The following is a 16,602-nucleotide window of genomic DNA, read 5'->3' as shown; positions in this document are numbered from 1 at the left end:
AGACTTGAAGAAGATAGGAGTTGGCCCTGCTGATACTTGGGTTTGAAGGATCACAGATAGAGGAAACCCCCAGTGCAAATGCCCAAGAAAGTGGGAATGTGCCTGGCTGGTTCAAGGGTCAGCAAGAATAACAGTGTGGCTGGAGCAGAGTAAGAGGGGAAGAATGGTAGGAGATGAGGTAGATTGAAGAGCTGGTTCATTTTATGAGCTCTTCCAGGCTACTTAAAAAATTTTTTTTAAAGATTTGAGAGAAGGGAGAAGGGGATGTGTGTGTGTGGTGGGGGGGACAGACAGAGAGGGAGAGAGAGACTCTGTAGCACACTCTGTACTGAGCTCAGAACCCAATGGGGAGCTGGTTCCCATCACCCTGACATCATGACTTGAGCAGAAACCAAGAGTCGAATGATCAAATGACTGAGTCACCCAGCTGCCCCATAGGCTATTTTAAAGACTTTGGCTTTTACTGTGAGAGACACTGGGAACTGTTGGAGGATCTTGAGCAAAAGTGAAATGTGATCTGACTTACACATCAAAGGATCATTCTGGCTGCTGTGATGTGAATAGTCTGTAAGGAGACAAGGAAGAAGCAGGGAGACCAGTTAGGAGGCCATTGTGTGAGCCAGGCAATTGATGCTGGCGGCTCAGGCCAGGGTGGTAGCAGCGAAGGTGAGGAAAGTCATCAGAGTCTGGGTATATTTTGAACATGGACCCAAAGGGATTTGCTGACGATTTGAGGTGGTACACGAAGGAAGGAGAGGAATCAGGGATGATACCAAGGCTTTTGGCCTGAGCAAATGGAAGGACAGAATTGCCATAATTGAAAGGCAGAACAGAGTTATAGAAGTATTAAGAGAAATTATCATATTACATATTAATAAATATAATGTATAATTATATTTCTTTTTTAAAAAAGATTTTATTTATTCATGAGAGACAGAGAGAGGCAGAAACATAGGCAGAGGGAGAAGCAGGCTCCCTGCAAGGAGCCCAATGCGGGACTCCATCCTAGGACCCTGGGATCATGCCCTGAGCCAAGGGCAGACACTCAACCAGTAAGCCTCCCAGGAATCCCTATCATAACATTTCTATAGTCTTGGACTGGGGAAAACTTTCTTAAGGAAGATATGAAATTCAGAAGCTACGAAGAAAAAAATTGCTGGATTAACTACAACAAAATGCAAATTTTCTTCATGGTGGAAGATGTAAACTTTTTCTGAAAAGTGACAGACTGGGAGAAAATATTTATAATATATACACCAAACTTTATTCCTTTTTAATTAGTTCTTAATCATCAGTCAATTAACTATTCCTTACTTATGGGTTATGAATTAAGATTCCTAAGGTAAAAAGAGCACTTCTACTATATTGAAAGACAGATAACTCCATGGAGAGTGTTCTAAGGCCATAAATAGGCAAATGGCAGGGAAAGGAACAACAATTAGGCCAGTACACCTATGGAAAAAAGGCTCAGCCTCATTAGAGAACTGCAAATTAAAACAGCAATGCAACACCAGTTCTCACCCATGGTACTAGTAAAAGTAAATGACATACTTTTCATTGTTGACAAGGCTGTAGGGAAACAGGCACTCTCGTACACTCTTAATGGAGGTGTAGATTTGTAAAGGATTTCTGGTGGACAGTATTACAGACTCTACCAAAATTTAAAGTGTTTCTATGCTTTAATCCAGCAGTTCCATTTCTAAGTATCTAATCTACAGAAATAATCACACAAGCGGGCAGAGATATAGGCAAAGGAATGGCCATTTCACCATTGTTAATAATAGTGAAAAACTGAAGGTGAAATACCATGCAGCCTGCAAACAGATAAGGTAGCCGTCTAGTAGAATCCCACATGCTGACCTAAGGAAACAATAAAAATGGTTGCTTTCAAGGGGGAAAACAAACTATAGAACAATAGGTGTAGCATGATTACCTTTAGGATTAAAAACAAAACAAAACACTGCCATAGGTGTGTGTGTAAACTCACAGAAGCTCTGAGAAAAATGTGAAACTTCTATTTTTTTTTTTTTGAAACTTCTATTTCTTGTGAGCACAGCGTGGGATAATTACTCGTGGGTGAGAGAATGGAGGCTTTCTTTTTGTTCTCTGCACAATCCTTTGTTCTTTGAAATCCCTTTACAATCAAAATGTGTTGGTTTTGTATTTTTTTCAGTGAACAAAAGTGAGAAATAAGGCAGAGGCTGCAGATTTCTGAAAGTTCCCATAGAAGAATCCTGGAAGAAGTAGCATGTTTGATACGTTATGTTCACACTATGCCACTGTGACCGGGAGAGACCGCATTGAATGTGTGCTCTGTGGCCTTGAGAAAGACACAACGTTTCTGAGCCTCCGTTTTTTTTAAATAAAGAGAATGTAGATAATAACTCCCCTGTTTATTTTAGTCAGCTACAAAGATAAAATGGAAAAGCAGCTTAAAAACTATAAAGCCCGATTAGAAAAATATGAAGGATATTTAATAATATTTTGCGTGCTAATGACCCACTTTTTTGTCAGTAACATCAAAATTGAATATCAAGAAGAGAATTTAGATGATCTCTTTGGGTTTGTTTTAACAGAATTCTTCCTGTCCTGATCAGGCCCCACGTAACAGTGATATAGGCATTTTACTGAAATGTTCTAGAGAGTTCTGTGTTTGTCTGAGATGTTCTGGTGCAGATGGGTTTTGGCAATAGCCTTAAGTCATACTCTCCACCCCACCCATTTCAGGTCCAGCTAGCTTGGATGGTAGTATCTTAATTAGAAAGCTTTTATTTAGCTCCTGCCTTGTGCTTAGCATTCCACTGTGAGCAGGTGGCCAGACATCCAAGTTCGCCTGGGAATGTTTATGATTTATACTGTCTGTCCCATGTAGTTGCTAATAGCAGCCTAGTCAATCTCAAAAATGTCCCACTTTTAATGATGAATTTTATGCTCACCTATTGGGCATGGGAAGAGACACAGGAAGTCTCTGGCTTTCATGGATCTTTCGGAGACTTAATGGATTCGGAGGTAAATGCAGGGTCAAGGTTGAGAGGAGCTGATGTGCACCTCCAGAGGCCTGCCCTCCAAATTGTCCTCCTTGCAAAACCTCCTCCATCAGACCATTTCTCTTTATTGCATTGCCTGATGCTCCTGGTTGGAGATTCATTTGGGGTGGGGGGAAATAAGCATTCTATCTTCAGGAGTACAAACCAGTGGGGGAATGTTCATAGCAATTGATCATTTTCCCCTCCTAACATGGAGTTGATTGATGCTCGTACAGTGGAGCAGGAGTATTTCTGGGAGGCATAAGGTTAAAAAAGCAAAGGTAGTCTTGGAGTGTGAGTTATTCTGGTGAGTAAGACCCTCCCTTAGGGCAACCTAGGAACTCAAGGAGCCTGGGGGCCATAAGAGTTGGGGGCAGAAAGGAAGATGGGTGTCAAAAACATGCAATAGTTTTTGGTGTGGGGGGTGTTGCTGTGTGCTCAACCCATGTCTTAGGAAGGGAAAGGACTGTTCTTTTTTCGGCCACCTGCTGCTCTTCTTCTGCTCTGTATGGCCCAGCACCCAGAATTCACACTGATGGTAGACTATGTGCCTCACAAGTCCAGGAGCGAGATTTCTATTCAAAACATCCTGCTTTGGATCCAATCAATGGGCTTACCAATACATTCTGGTATATACCCTTTCTTAAGTTGGGGGCTGCCTTATGAGGCTTTGTCTCTGCCCTGGAGGGGCTCACAGCTATTGGATTTAAGAGAGACCCAGTTAATAAATGGGAAACAACTGGAGAGCAATCATGTGCCAACTGTAAGGTATTGGCTCTAAGTATAATGCAAATCTCTCCAAGGTGGATCCCAGAGAGGGATGGTACACAGGTTTATCAAACTTTTCACATACGATAGCATGACCGATCTGCCCTAAGAATACACTTAGACAGCAAGAGGATTGAGGAGAAAAATCATAAGCAGTGTTGGAATTCACTTGGAGCCAAGGTTTGGCACCAGACCTAAGCATGGCCAGGAAAGGCTTTGGGAAGGAATCAGGCCTGATGGAAACAGTGGGATATTTGCCTGGCTAAGGTGAGCAGGGCTCAAACATTTCCTGTAAATTAAAGTTCCTAAAATAGAGGGGGACTGGGGTGCCTCAGTCGGAAGAGCATGCAACTCTTGATCTCGGGGTCATGGATATGAGCCCCACCGGTGGGTGTAGAGATTACTTAAATCAATGAAAACTTAAAAAAAAAAGAAAAAGTTCATAAAACCTATCACTGCAGTTTGCCCTTGTTTCATGCGACTGAATACTCTGAGGCAATAAATTGTGACAGCATTTTTCAGATGGGTGATTTAATGTGACTGAAGTTCAGAGGAGGTGAGGGTCAGGTCTTTGGAAGGCTGGGAATCCAGATTGAGGACTTTGGTCTTGTCAGAAGGAGTCCATAGTGGTGTTAACTGAAGATGCTTGGTCAGGGTTGAACCATCAGGATGCGGCTGGTATGGAGGATGAGGGAGAGAGAAGTCAGGGAGATCACATAGGAAGCTGCCTCAGTAGGCCAGGGATAAGGACCAAAGTACCAGGATCGGGGTGGAGGCAGTGGATTGGTGAAAGGACAGATCTGAGAGCCACTGCACAGGTGAACACAACAGGACTTGGAGATCGCATAGGAAAAGCTGGAAGAGGCCTTTATGTATCTCAAACATGAGAGGAAATCTGTTAGTGAAGGCTTCTCATGGAGGCAGCCTACCATCACTCGCTCCTAGGGAAACTCTCCTCCAAAGAAATCCTATTGTACCTACTCAGTAACCTAATTCTGCAAAAATTCAGACTCATCCAGTGGAAGTCTTAAAGCATTTATTCACTTCCCTGATGATATAGCGTTTGGTGAGTGAATAAATGCTATAGGGTCTCTAACCAGGAAGACCATAGCATGCTATGCGTTCTACTGCCAAGGTAGTGAGAACTGCCAGGGCTTCAAAAAAGTGTGACGTGTCCAGAGTTTGTTCACACAATAAATGAATGCTTTTTGCTTCATAACCCCCCTGTCCTTCCTGTGAACCCTGGCTCCTGAGAAAACCTTAGAGCACCAATTTATTAACCCAATTTGTGAACGAGGTTAGTGAATCCATGCTGGAAGACTTCGATGGAAATATTTGAAATTAATTAGCCTTGTCAGCTTTTATTTGTATAGGTTCACTTCCAACCATACACCCCCCCAAGTTTAACTTTTTAATAGGATTGATTTTAAACAATAAAACTCAGAGAATCTGTGTACAAAGAGCCTGAAGAATTTAAATGCACGGGTTTATTATTAACACAGTAGCAAATATATCAAGGAAACACGCCCGTAAAAAGTGTTTCAAAGAAACACAAATCCGCTCAGAGAAAGGACTGTACCCAATAAGCCTGAAAAGGCTATTTGCTTCGTGATGCCGGCAGATAAGCCTGGCAAACCTCAGTGTGATTGAAGAAGCCAGTTGGAGACTCAGCCTAGCTCAGGCAAGCTACCGGTCCTCGGCTACGCTCGACAAACCCTGACACAATGGTGTTCGCGTTTTGGAAGGTCTTTCTGATCCTAAGCTGCCTTGCAGGTAAGGAAAGGGTCTCCAAACCATCAAAGGTGATTGGGAACTGGAATTTTCTTTTAAACCGAAATCGCAAATTTTTACATGAATGTTCTCCTCTTTCACTTCAAAGGAATCATGATTAGTTTGCTGCATAAGGTAATTTTCAGAACTCTAGCCTAGCAAATGTAGGCCATGTTGTAAATGGAATTTTATGTAGCTCCTGAATTAAAATTTTCTCAGAAAAATCACAGTGTTTCTCTCCCTCCTCCCACCGCCTCTGTCTCCCTCTCTCTCTTAAATTGGAAGGTGAACAGATTAATTTGCTCAGAAGCTGAAGTTTACACCAAGGATAGTTTTTCTTTCCTCTTTTATTTTAGGGTTTCCCACTGTGATCCACTTGCTTTGTTACAACAAACAGAGCCTGACTTGGAGGGCCTGCTATGCTTTACTCTCTAATGTTTCTTTAAGAGTTGCAGTTTTCCAAACCTAAGACTCTATTTTGGAAACTACGTGAGTGATTTGTCATTGTGCACGATATGGGTGTTTTTAGGCATTTGAGAAAAACAAAATCATTCTTAGAGTCAAAATCCTGATGTTGGTAAGACCCAGGAGAGCTCACCAGTTCAGAAAATCCCTTCGCTCACTTTTTCAAAGACCAGATCCATTTGAATCTATCTTTATGATGTTAGCTTCATAGTAGGTACAATAATATTGTTTACAGTCATTCTGATATTCTTAAGCCATTGGTAATATTAGGCAGTCATTAGAATGAGGTTCACTGAGCATATTTAATGGCATAAGAAAATACCCAAGATAAATATTAGGTGAAAAGGCAGATACACACATTTGACTAGAATAAATTGCTAGAAGGTTATATACCAAAGTGTTCATGGTCATTACCTCTGGGTGATGGGATTACAGATGATTTTTGTTTCATTCCCAAGCTTTTCCATATTTTCTGGAGTTTCTACAAAGAATATTAGGCCAGTTTTATAGTTTAAAAGTGTGACATTTTAAAACCATATGGTATTCAGTAATAGTTCTAGAAATATTCATTTCTAAATGTTTCAACCTACATGTTCTGTGGAGTCACCAGAAGGCAATACTGCATTTATCACGTGATCTAACTAGGATTTAGAGCTGGAACAAGCCACCTTTCTCAGCTTCTATCTTTGGGGGAACATGTCACTATTCCCTCCATCACCCCCAGTAATATTCATTTTAAACTTTAGACAGTGAAAGTCTTTGTTCTTTCTTAAAGAGCTTCCAGTCATTAGCTAATTGGATTGCTCCCAGGCCTTCTACACCAGTCCCCTAAAATCACACATGTGGTCAATACCTATTTCCTTACATGAGGCCTTAGGCCTATGCTAGACATGAATTTTGGAATAGTTGCAAGAATGGTTTTTACTATAACTAATTTTTACTGATTACAAAGGTAGTGTATAGACATGGTAGACAGGTTTCAAAACACGAAAACAGGGATCCCTGGGTGGCGCAGCGGTTTGGCGCCTGCCTTTGGCCCAGGGCGCGATCCTGGAGACCCGGGATCGAATCCCACATCGGGCTCCCGGTGCATGGAGCCTGCTTCTTCCTCTGCCTATGTCTCTGCCTCTCTCTCTCTCTCTCTCTCTCTCTCTCTGTGACTATCATAAATAAATTTAAAAAAAAAAATTCAAAACACGAAAACATATAAATGAAATAAAAATCACCAGCAATCTTACCACTCAGAGATTTGAGTGAATGTCTTACCTTTATATTTTTTCCTTCACAGGTATATATATCACATTACAAAATTGGATTTATACCTTGTATACAATTTTCTATGGTTTAAAAAATTACTTACATGATGTCAGGATCTTATTTGATTGTGGGTTTTAGAGCAAGACCAATAAATACTACAGAGCCTTTGTTCTTTGGTGACTATGTAACTGGTTTTGTTGGCCTGTAGTGTGTACTATGTATCTATACATATACAGTCTAGCTGGCCCATAGCAAAATATGGTAGTGTCACTCTAGCAGGTGGAATGGAAATACGGTATAATTTATTATTGTTTGCTGTGCTTACATACGTATGGAAGTTGGAGAAAGGGGGATTTCAGTAATCTATACCTGGCATTGGTGGTGTCCCTCAGTTGATCCAGATATGGCTGTGAAACAGCTGATCATGTTTTTATCAATGTGCAATTTGATGTGTTACCTGGTCTTGTTTCTTCATTCAGGAAGAATGTCATATTTTGGTGTCAAGCACGGTGCCTGGCACACAGTGGGCTCATAGTAAGTGTTGAAAGAATGGATTACCTTTGGAAATGCTGCCATTTGCAACAACATGGATGAACCTTCAGGGTGTTATGCGAAGTGAAGCAAATCAGACAGATACTGTAGGATATCACTTATAAGTGGAATCTGCAAAAGTCGAACTCATAGAAACAGAGTAGAATGATGGTTACCAGGGGCTGGACGGTGTTAGACAAAGGGTACAAATTTCCAGTTAGAAGATGAACAAATTCTAAGGATCTAATGTATAGTATGGTGACCCTAGTTAATAATGCTGTATATATACTTGAAAGTTGCTAAGAAAGCAGGTCTTAAATGTTCTCATCACAAAAAAAGAAATAGTAATTATGTGATGTGATGGAGGTGTTAGCTAACACTATGGTAGTAATCATTTTGAAATATGTAAGTGCATCTAATCAACACATTGTACACTTTACAATCGTGCTTTGTTGTATGTCAATGATATGTCCATAAACCTGGAAAAATAAAAGAATGAATTACCTTCCCAAACCACAAGCATTCAGAAACAATTTTCTTTTTTTTTTTTTAATTTTTTTAAAGATTTTATTTTATTTATTCATGATAGTCACAGAGAGAGAGAGAGGCAGAGAGACACAGGCAGAGGGAGAAGCAGGCTCCATGCACTGGGAGCCCGATGTGGGATTCGATCCCGGGTCTCCAGGATCGCGCCCTGGGCCAAAGGCAGGCGCCAAACCGCTGCGCCACCCAGGGTCCCCAGAAACAATTTTCATATGTGTATTTAAAACCAATTTTCTGTACAACTAGGCAAGACAGATTTTAATCAAAATCTTTCTGTACAATGGCATATGACAATTATACTGCAATAAAAGTTGATTTGATCAAAAAAATCTTTCTGATGACTTCTTCGGAAGTCAGTTACATTCCATTTCAGGAACATCATATTCATCAAAAATGTCTGTGCAAAAAGTTCACATATATTGTTTAGATACTTGTACTATATATTAGTCACCTCTTAAAAAGATATTTTAATTTTTTTCATTTTCTGGAGATACATGCTATGCATTTTAAAGCAGTAATATACTTGAATTTTGGTCTCATGGTCAAATCCAAAACATAAGTGATCCTTTAGTTATATTATAGGTCAAAAATGAAGCAATTATGTGTGAAGTTGCTGGAAATTAAATCACTTCAAATGCATCATATTAAATATGGTTATTTGAGGAATATTTTTGCTGTGGTATATTAAGAGAATGATTCTCCTATAAGCACAGTGCCTGCCATATTGTAGACATTAAGTACACGAGTAAACAATCATTACCAAAACATGAAAAAAATCTTTTGAAAACATTGATAAATATGTGTATATACTTTGGGTTAGTTTCTTTTAATAACAAGCACTGGTTTTTAAAAACAATTATGCATATTCAACCACATATGTATTGTTTGTTTTGTTTTTTAATTCAGCCAAGGCAGTGAGGGAGATTGCAGTTCTGAGTTTTGTTTACATCAGGCACTAATCTATATGTTGCTATTCATTCACTGTCTTGTTAATAATACAGAGGTTTTTCTGACCTTCTCAATTTTAAAATACTTTCCCAGTTTAGAGTAAATTAATCCAAAGGAAGGGATTTTTTTTTTACCTGCCACTTACAGAATCACTTTCAGTTTAAGGTTACATTTGTGCTGTTCACTATCTGCATGTGACTACTTAAATTTAAATTAATTCTAATGAAATGAACTTAGAAATACAGTTCCTCAGTCACACCAGCCCCATTCCAGATGTTCAACCACATGTGAGTAATGACTACTAAATTGAACGGTAGTTCAGAGATAAAACATTTCCACAATTACAGGGAATCCTATTGAATGGGCTAGAGGATGATCTCAATGGTTTAAGTAATGCGTACTAATGGAAGCATGTGACATTTTTTTAATAAATTAATTTTTTATTGGTGTTCAATTTACCAACATACAGAATAACACCCAGTGCTCATCCTGTCAAGTGCCCCCCTCAATGCCCAGCATGTAATATTTTTTGTAAGTTCATCTGAAAATATGTAACTTTGGGCTCTGAAGAATACTGTTGCTATATGAGGGAAGGGCAATTTCTGAGAACCGTCTTTTCTTCAGAATTTGAGGATTGATTGTGGTGATGAGTACTGGGAATCTGGGCAATAAAATTATCTGGAGATATTGCCTTGCCAATTGTTACCTATTATAGGACAATATGTAGTCTTCTCAAAAAAAAAAATCTCACAGTAGATTTGGAGGTGACCATCCTTATTCTGAGGTGATGTTGTTGAGCTTCTACAGACCTCAAATTATTTATGTATTTGTATGTCTATTTAAAAAAAAACTGTTCAAAATGCTGATATCACATTTATATTCCCCAATCCTTGATTTTCATTTGTCCTCATTCTGTGCTCCAAATGGCTTCCTGCCATGTGGACAGGGTGAGCAGAGATTGTGTCTGATTTGTTCATTATTGCTTCCTCCATGTTTAGCACTGTAGGTGGCACAAAACAGGTGTTCAACGGGTATTTGTTGATAGACACCACAGCCTCTTCCATGGCTTGCCTTGTAGAGCTGTGCTTACTTTGCCTTCTAATGTTTTTGCAGAGAGCAGCCTTTGAGGGGCATTTTGTAGGGGGTGGGCAGGGTGCTTACTTTGTCATAAGCTCCCACCATTACACTAATCCCATAACAGACGCTGGGACCCAAACTAGAAGACAAAAATGATAGCCGAATAATACCTCTAAAATCTCTGTTTTTAGGGGAAAGTTTCGGGGACTTCAATGGCCACCAAATCACTATTCTGTCCTTTTTATCTTGTACACTTTAAAGGCATTTGGAAATCATCATTTAAGCATAGTCAAAGGTGTGACTAACTTAGGAAAAACAAGATGGGCTCTGTGAGGTCAGGAGAGAGCCACTTAGCCTTCCCCAATAAAGTTTCCATTGGAAAGAGTAGCTATTTTCCATAGGGTCAGTTTTGTTTTTTGGAAAGGCATAAATAATGGGAACCAGGAAAGCCTGGAGACAACATTGAGAAGAGGGAAACTGCATGGAGTTAGAAGGTGCTGCTTTGATGCCTATCCTAAATCACTAATCTCAATTTATCACCGCATCAGTTGCCATATAAGCAGCCAACCTCTGGCAGAGAAACAGCTGGACCAGGTGGCCTGGCTGTGACAGACTACTTGGCTATTGAATATGGAAAACCAGGGGTCTCAGTACAATGGTTTGCTTTTTCTTCTAATTTTTCAAAATGTTTGTCAATTTCATGACTTATGTTTGCCTGTAGTTAAGTAAGGAAAATAAAATTAAAGTCTTTAGGTGTGCAGAATTGGGAAGGGGGCAAGGATTCGTCTTCCTGTACATTTCCTCTGATCTTTTCATGATCTCTGTACTTTCATTCTACTACTTGTCTGTAACCCTGAAAGAAGCCAGAACTCTCTCTCAGATTCCCCTGCAGCATAGAGAGCATCTATTAAACTTGATCTTTTTTTTCTAATACCTATCTGATGGTCTTACGTTCCATCCTGGAGAACTTCTATGCTCTCTGACTTTGCAATGGGTAATAACCAGTTAATAAGATGAGCCAGTGTCTCTAGAGTGTTACCCAAAGTATTGTTCCCTATAACAGCCCTTTGAAAGATGCTTGTATAGTACTGAGAATTTCAAGTACAGTGGTAGGCTGGGTTTTGGAGTGGGAGACTCTTTGGCATTCCCCCAAATCATAGGGGCAGCTCATCATTTCAGAAGGTCAACAATTCTCAGGCTTGGTGGTTTCAGGACCCTTTTACACTCTTTTTTTTCCCTTTTACACTCTTAAAACTTGAGGGAGATTTCTGGTCTGAATAAAAGGGCATAGAGCTGCTTGTCCTTGCTTCTTTCTGCTAGAAACAAGTATTAAACTCTCCCTGGAAATAACGTAAAAGACAATCCAGGGAGAGTTCTGAAAGACTATAAGAAGAAAGCAGTGGTTTGGGTGCTGGGAATAACACAGTGGCAAGGGGTCTTATTTCTTTCCATCCAAGTGAAGAAGGGTAAACAGTTCTGGGATTTCCAGATCTCAACCTAGTAACAGAGGGCAGCCTTGGGAGGCTTATTCTTCCACCAGATCTAATGAGAGTCCCTCTTACATCAAGTGAGCCCAACACCACTGGATGAGTCATAAGAAGCCACACCAAGAAGAGTAGACAAAGGAAGCATTCTTTTTCTCACTGAGCCTGAGACTCCTCACTTTCATCTAGAGATACTGAGGAGGCCAGAGGGTACAACAGACAAAAGGAATGAAGTCACAGCAAATGCTCAGTTCTGGAAGACTCTTTGTGTGAGTCTGAGACTCTTCCTCCAACCCGCCCACTACTCCCCAGACACAGGGCTACAGTGGAGTGTCCCACCATAGCGATTCCCCCACTGAGAAGCACCCAGCAACCTGGCCTGGAGAAACACTTCCAATCGCTCAGGCAATAGAATCAGAGACAAACACAGAAGCCCCAGTGACAGTGGTTAAACCAGACAGACCAAAACAACACTGTAGAAACTCTGGACATTAAATTAGCATTAGAAACCCAGTCCACAAAAGTAGGCTGTGTGTAAAACATGAAACAAAATAAAAGAGACTGTCTGCTAAAATGAGATTTTTAAAAAAGATTTTATTTATTTATTCATGAGAGACACAGAGAGAGGCAGAAACATAGGCAGAGGGAGAAGCAGGGTCCCTGTGGGGAGAATGATGCAGGACTCAGTCCCAGGACTCCAGAATCATGCCCTGAGCCAAAGGCAGACACTCAACCACTGAGCCACCCAGACATCCCTAAAATGACAGATTTAAATAGAGGGGATTCCTAACATGATAGACAAAATGCTTGTGGGTTTGGACAAATGCATAATGACATGCATCTGCCATTATATTATCATGTAGAATATATTCACTGCTCAGTGTTCCACCTATTCATGCCTTCCCCTCCACCAACCCTTTGAATCCAATGATATTTACATTGTCTCCATAGCTTTGCCTTTTCCAGAATATCAGAATTGAAATCATATAGTATATAGACTTTCCAGATTGGCTTTTTTCACTTAGTGATATGTATTTAATGTCCTTCTATATCTTTTCATAGCTTAACAGCTCTTCTTTTTAGCATTGTTTGTGTCTACCACAGTTTGTGTTTTTATTTATTTTTAAAGTATTTTTTAAAAGATTTATTTATTTTAAAGGGGAGAGAGAAAGAGCAAGAGAGTGTGAGGGTGGGGAGGGGGAGAGGGAGAGAGAGAGACAGAGACAGAGAGAGAGACGGAGACAGAGGGGGCGGGAGAGGGAGAGAGAGAAAATCCTCGAACAGACTCCCCATTGAGTGGGGAGTCCAACGTGCCATGGGACTCCGTCCCAGGATCCTGAGATTATGACCTGAGCTGAAATCAGGACACTCAACTGACTGAGCCTCCAGGAACCCATATATACCACAGGTTATTAATCCATTCACCTACTGAAGGACATCTTGGTTTCTTCCAAGTTTGGGCAATTATAAATAAGGCTGTTGTAAACATTCATGCACAGATTTATGTGTGGATATAAATTTTCAATTTTTTTTGGTAAACATCAAGGAGCATAACTGCTGGGCACTACGGTTAAGAGTGTGTTTACTTTGTAAATAAACATCAAACTGTCTTCCAAAGTGCCTGTACCATTTTGCATTCCCACCATTAATGAAGGAGAGTTTCTGTTGCTCCACATCCTCACTAGCATTTGGTATTGTCAGTGTTCTGGATTTTGGCCATTCTAATAGATGTGTAGTAGTATCTCATTGTTTTAATTTGTATCACCTTAATGATAAATGATGTGAAGCATCTTTTCATATGCTTATTTGCCATCTGTATATCATCTTTGATGAGAGGTCTTTTAAGGTCATTAATCCATTTTTTTAAAGGTTTTATTTATTTATCCATGAAAGACACAGAGAGAGGCAGAGACATAGGCAGAGGGAGAAGCAGGCTCCTCGCAGGGAGCCCAATGCGGGACTCAATCCTGGATCCTGGGATCACGACCTGAGCCAAAGGCAGGCGCCCAACTGCTGAGCAGGTGTCCATTTAATCCATTTTTAATGTGGTTGTTTGTTTACTTATTCATGAGTTTTATGAGTTATTTGTGTATTTTGGATAGGAAACCATTATCAGATATGTCTTCTGCATATAGTTTTTTTAGTCTGTGGCTTTAGTCTTCTCATTCTCTTGACAGTGTCCTTGCAGAGCAAAATATTTTAGTTTTAATAAAGCCCAGCTTATCAATTATTTCTTTTATAGATTGTGCCTTTAGTGTTGTATCTTTAAAAATCATTATTATACTTAAGGTCATCTAGATTTTCTCCTATGTTATATTCTAGAAGTTTTATAGTTTGCTTTTTTCATTTAGATCTGTTAGATACATTTTGAGGTAATTTTTGTGAAGGGTGTAAGTTCTGTGGCAAGATTCTTTTTTTTCTACATAAGCGTCCAGTTGTTTCAGCACCATTTGTTGAAGAGATTATCTTTGCTCCATTGTATTGCTTTTGCTCTGTTGTCAAAGATCAGTTGACTATTTTTTGTGGGTCTGTTTTAGGGCTCTTTATTGTGTTTCATGGATCTATTTGTCTATTTTTTTCACCAATACTATACAGTCTTGATTACTATAGCTTTATAGGAAGTCTTGAAGTAGTGTCAGTCCTCCAAATTTGTTCTTCAATATTGTGTTGGCTATTCTGGGTCTCTTTCTTCTCCATACAAACTTTAGAATTTCTTTGTCAATATCCACAAAATAACTTCCTGAGATTTTGACTGTAACATTGACTCCATAGAGCAAGTTGGGAAGAGCTGACATCTTGAAAATATTGAGTCTTCCTATTCTATTGAGACACAGACTATGTCTTATGTCTCCATTTATTTATTTTTATTTCTTTCATCAGAGTTTTCTGGTTTTCTTCATATAGCCCTTGTACAGATTTTTCCAGATTTATACTCAAGCATTTCATTTGGCGGGGGGAGGGGGGTGGTGTTGCTAATGTAAATGGTTTTGTATTTTTAATTTCAAATTCCACTTGTTCATGGCCAGTATATAGGAAAGCAACTAACTTTTGTGCATTAACCTTGTATCCTGAAAACTTTCTTTAATCACTATTAGTTCCATAAGGTTTATTTTTGGATTTTCTACATAGACAATCATGTAATCTGTCATTTCCTTCACAATCTGTATACTTTTTGTATCTTATTGCATTAGCTAGAACTTCAGAATGAGATTGAAAAGGAGTGATGAGAGGGAATATCCTTGTCTGACTCCTGATCTTAGTAAGAACGCTTCTAGTTTCTCACCATTAAGGATGGTGTTAGCTGCAGGTTTTTTGTAAGTGTTCTTGATTGAGTTGTAAGTCCTCTGTATTCCTAGTTGAAGGTTTTTATAACAAATGGACATTGGGCTTTGGAAAATTCTTTTTCTGAATATACTGATATGATCATGTGATTTTTAAAAACATGTTCATGTGATAGATTGCATTAATTCATTTTCAAATTTTGAGTCAGCCTTGCCAAGATAAATCCTACTTGGCCATGGTATGGAATTCTTTTTATGCATTGTTGGATTTGATTTACTAATATTTTATCAAGGGTTTTTGTGTGTTCATTAGAGATATTGGTCTATAGTTTTCTTTTCCTGTAATGTCTTTGGTTTTAGTATTAGGGTGATATTGACATCATAGGATGAATTAGGAAATACTCCCTTTATTCTATCTTCTGAAAGAGATTGTAGATACTTGGTTAAGTTTCTTCCTTGAATGTATGGTAGAATTCACCAGGGGCCCCAGGCTTGGAACCTCTTTTTTTGAAGGCTATTAATTATTGATTCAATTTCTTTAGTACATATAGAGTATATATAAGCCTGTCAAAATTGTCTACTTCTTGTGTGAGCTTTAACAGGTTGTGTTTTTCAAGGAATTGGTCCATTTTATTGAGGTTAACAAATTTGTAGGCCGAGAGTTGTTCCTAGTATTCATTTTCTTTTAAATATATTTTTTTATTGAAGTTCGATTTGCCAACATATAGTATGACACCCAGTGCTCATCCTGTCAAGTGCCTTCCTCAGTGCCCGTCACCCAGTCACCCCATCCCCCTGCCCACCTCCCCTACATAGCCAAACTGTGGAAGGAGCCTTGATGTCCATCGACAAATGAATGGATAGAGAAGATGTGGTTTATATATACAATGGAATGTTACTCAGCCATCAGAAAGGACGAATACCCATCATTTGCTTCAATGTGGATGGAACAATGTGCCTAGTATTCTTTTATTATCCTTTTTTTTTTAAGATTTATTTATTTTTTTTTCCTTTTGATTTTTTTTATTTATTTATTTTTTTTTTATTTTTTTTATTGGTGTTCAATTTACTTACAGAATAACACCCAGTGCCCGTCACCCATTCACTCCCACCCCCCGCCCTCCTCCCCTTCTACCACCCCTAGTTCGTTTCCCAGAGTTAGCAGTCTTTACGTTCTGTCTCCCTTTCTGATATTTCCCACACATTTCTTCTCCCTTCCCTTATTTTCCCTTTCACTATTATTTATATTCCCCAAATGAATGAGAACATATAATGTTTGTCCTTCTCCGACTGACTTACTTCACTGACAAATACCCACCATTTGCTTCAACGTGGAAGATTTATTTATTTATTCATTCAGAGAGAGCGAGAGAGAGGCAGAGACACAGGCAGAGGGAGAAGCAGGCTCCATGCAGGAAGCCTGATGTGGGACTCGATCCCGGGTCTCCAGGA

General features: G+C 39.4%; 1 protein-coding gene across 3 annotated transcripts in view; it reads left to right on the top strand.

Annotated features, from left to right (window-relative positions):
• Positions 1 to 5,343: 5,343 nt before the first annotated feature.
• Positions 5,344 to 16,602, top strand: part of VSIG1 (V-set and immunoglobulin domain containing 1) — a 44,962-nt gene continuing 33,703 nt past the window's right edge. Inside the window, exon 1 of one of the 3 annotated variants that reach the window (XM_077890269.1) lies at positions 5,344 to 5,567. Coding sequence is in view for 2 of the 3 variants with exons in the window: in XM_077890268.1 (XP_077746394.1) it covers positions 5,519 to 5,567 (49 nt within the window). In the remaining variant the exon portion in view is untranslated. The remainder of the gene's footprint in view (positions 5,568 to 16,602) is intronic. The other 2 variants (XM_077890268.1, XM_077890270.1) reach the window with 2 other exon arrangements.

Source organism: Canis aureus, chromosome X, assembly GCF_053574225.1.
Source record: "Canis aureus isolate CA01 chromosome X, VMU_Caureus_v.1.0, whole genome shotgun sequence".
Lineage (NCBI taxonomy): Eukaryota > Metazoa > Chordata > Mammalia > Carnivora > Canidae > Canis > Canis aureus.
This window is presented reverse-complemented; position numbering and strand designations above follow the sequence as displayed.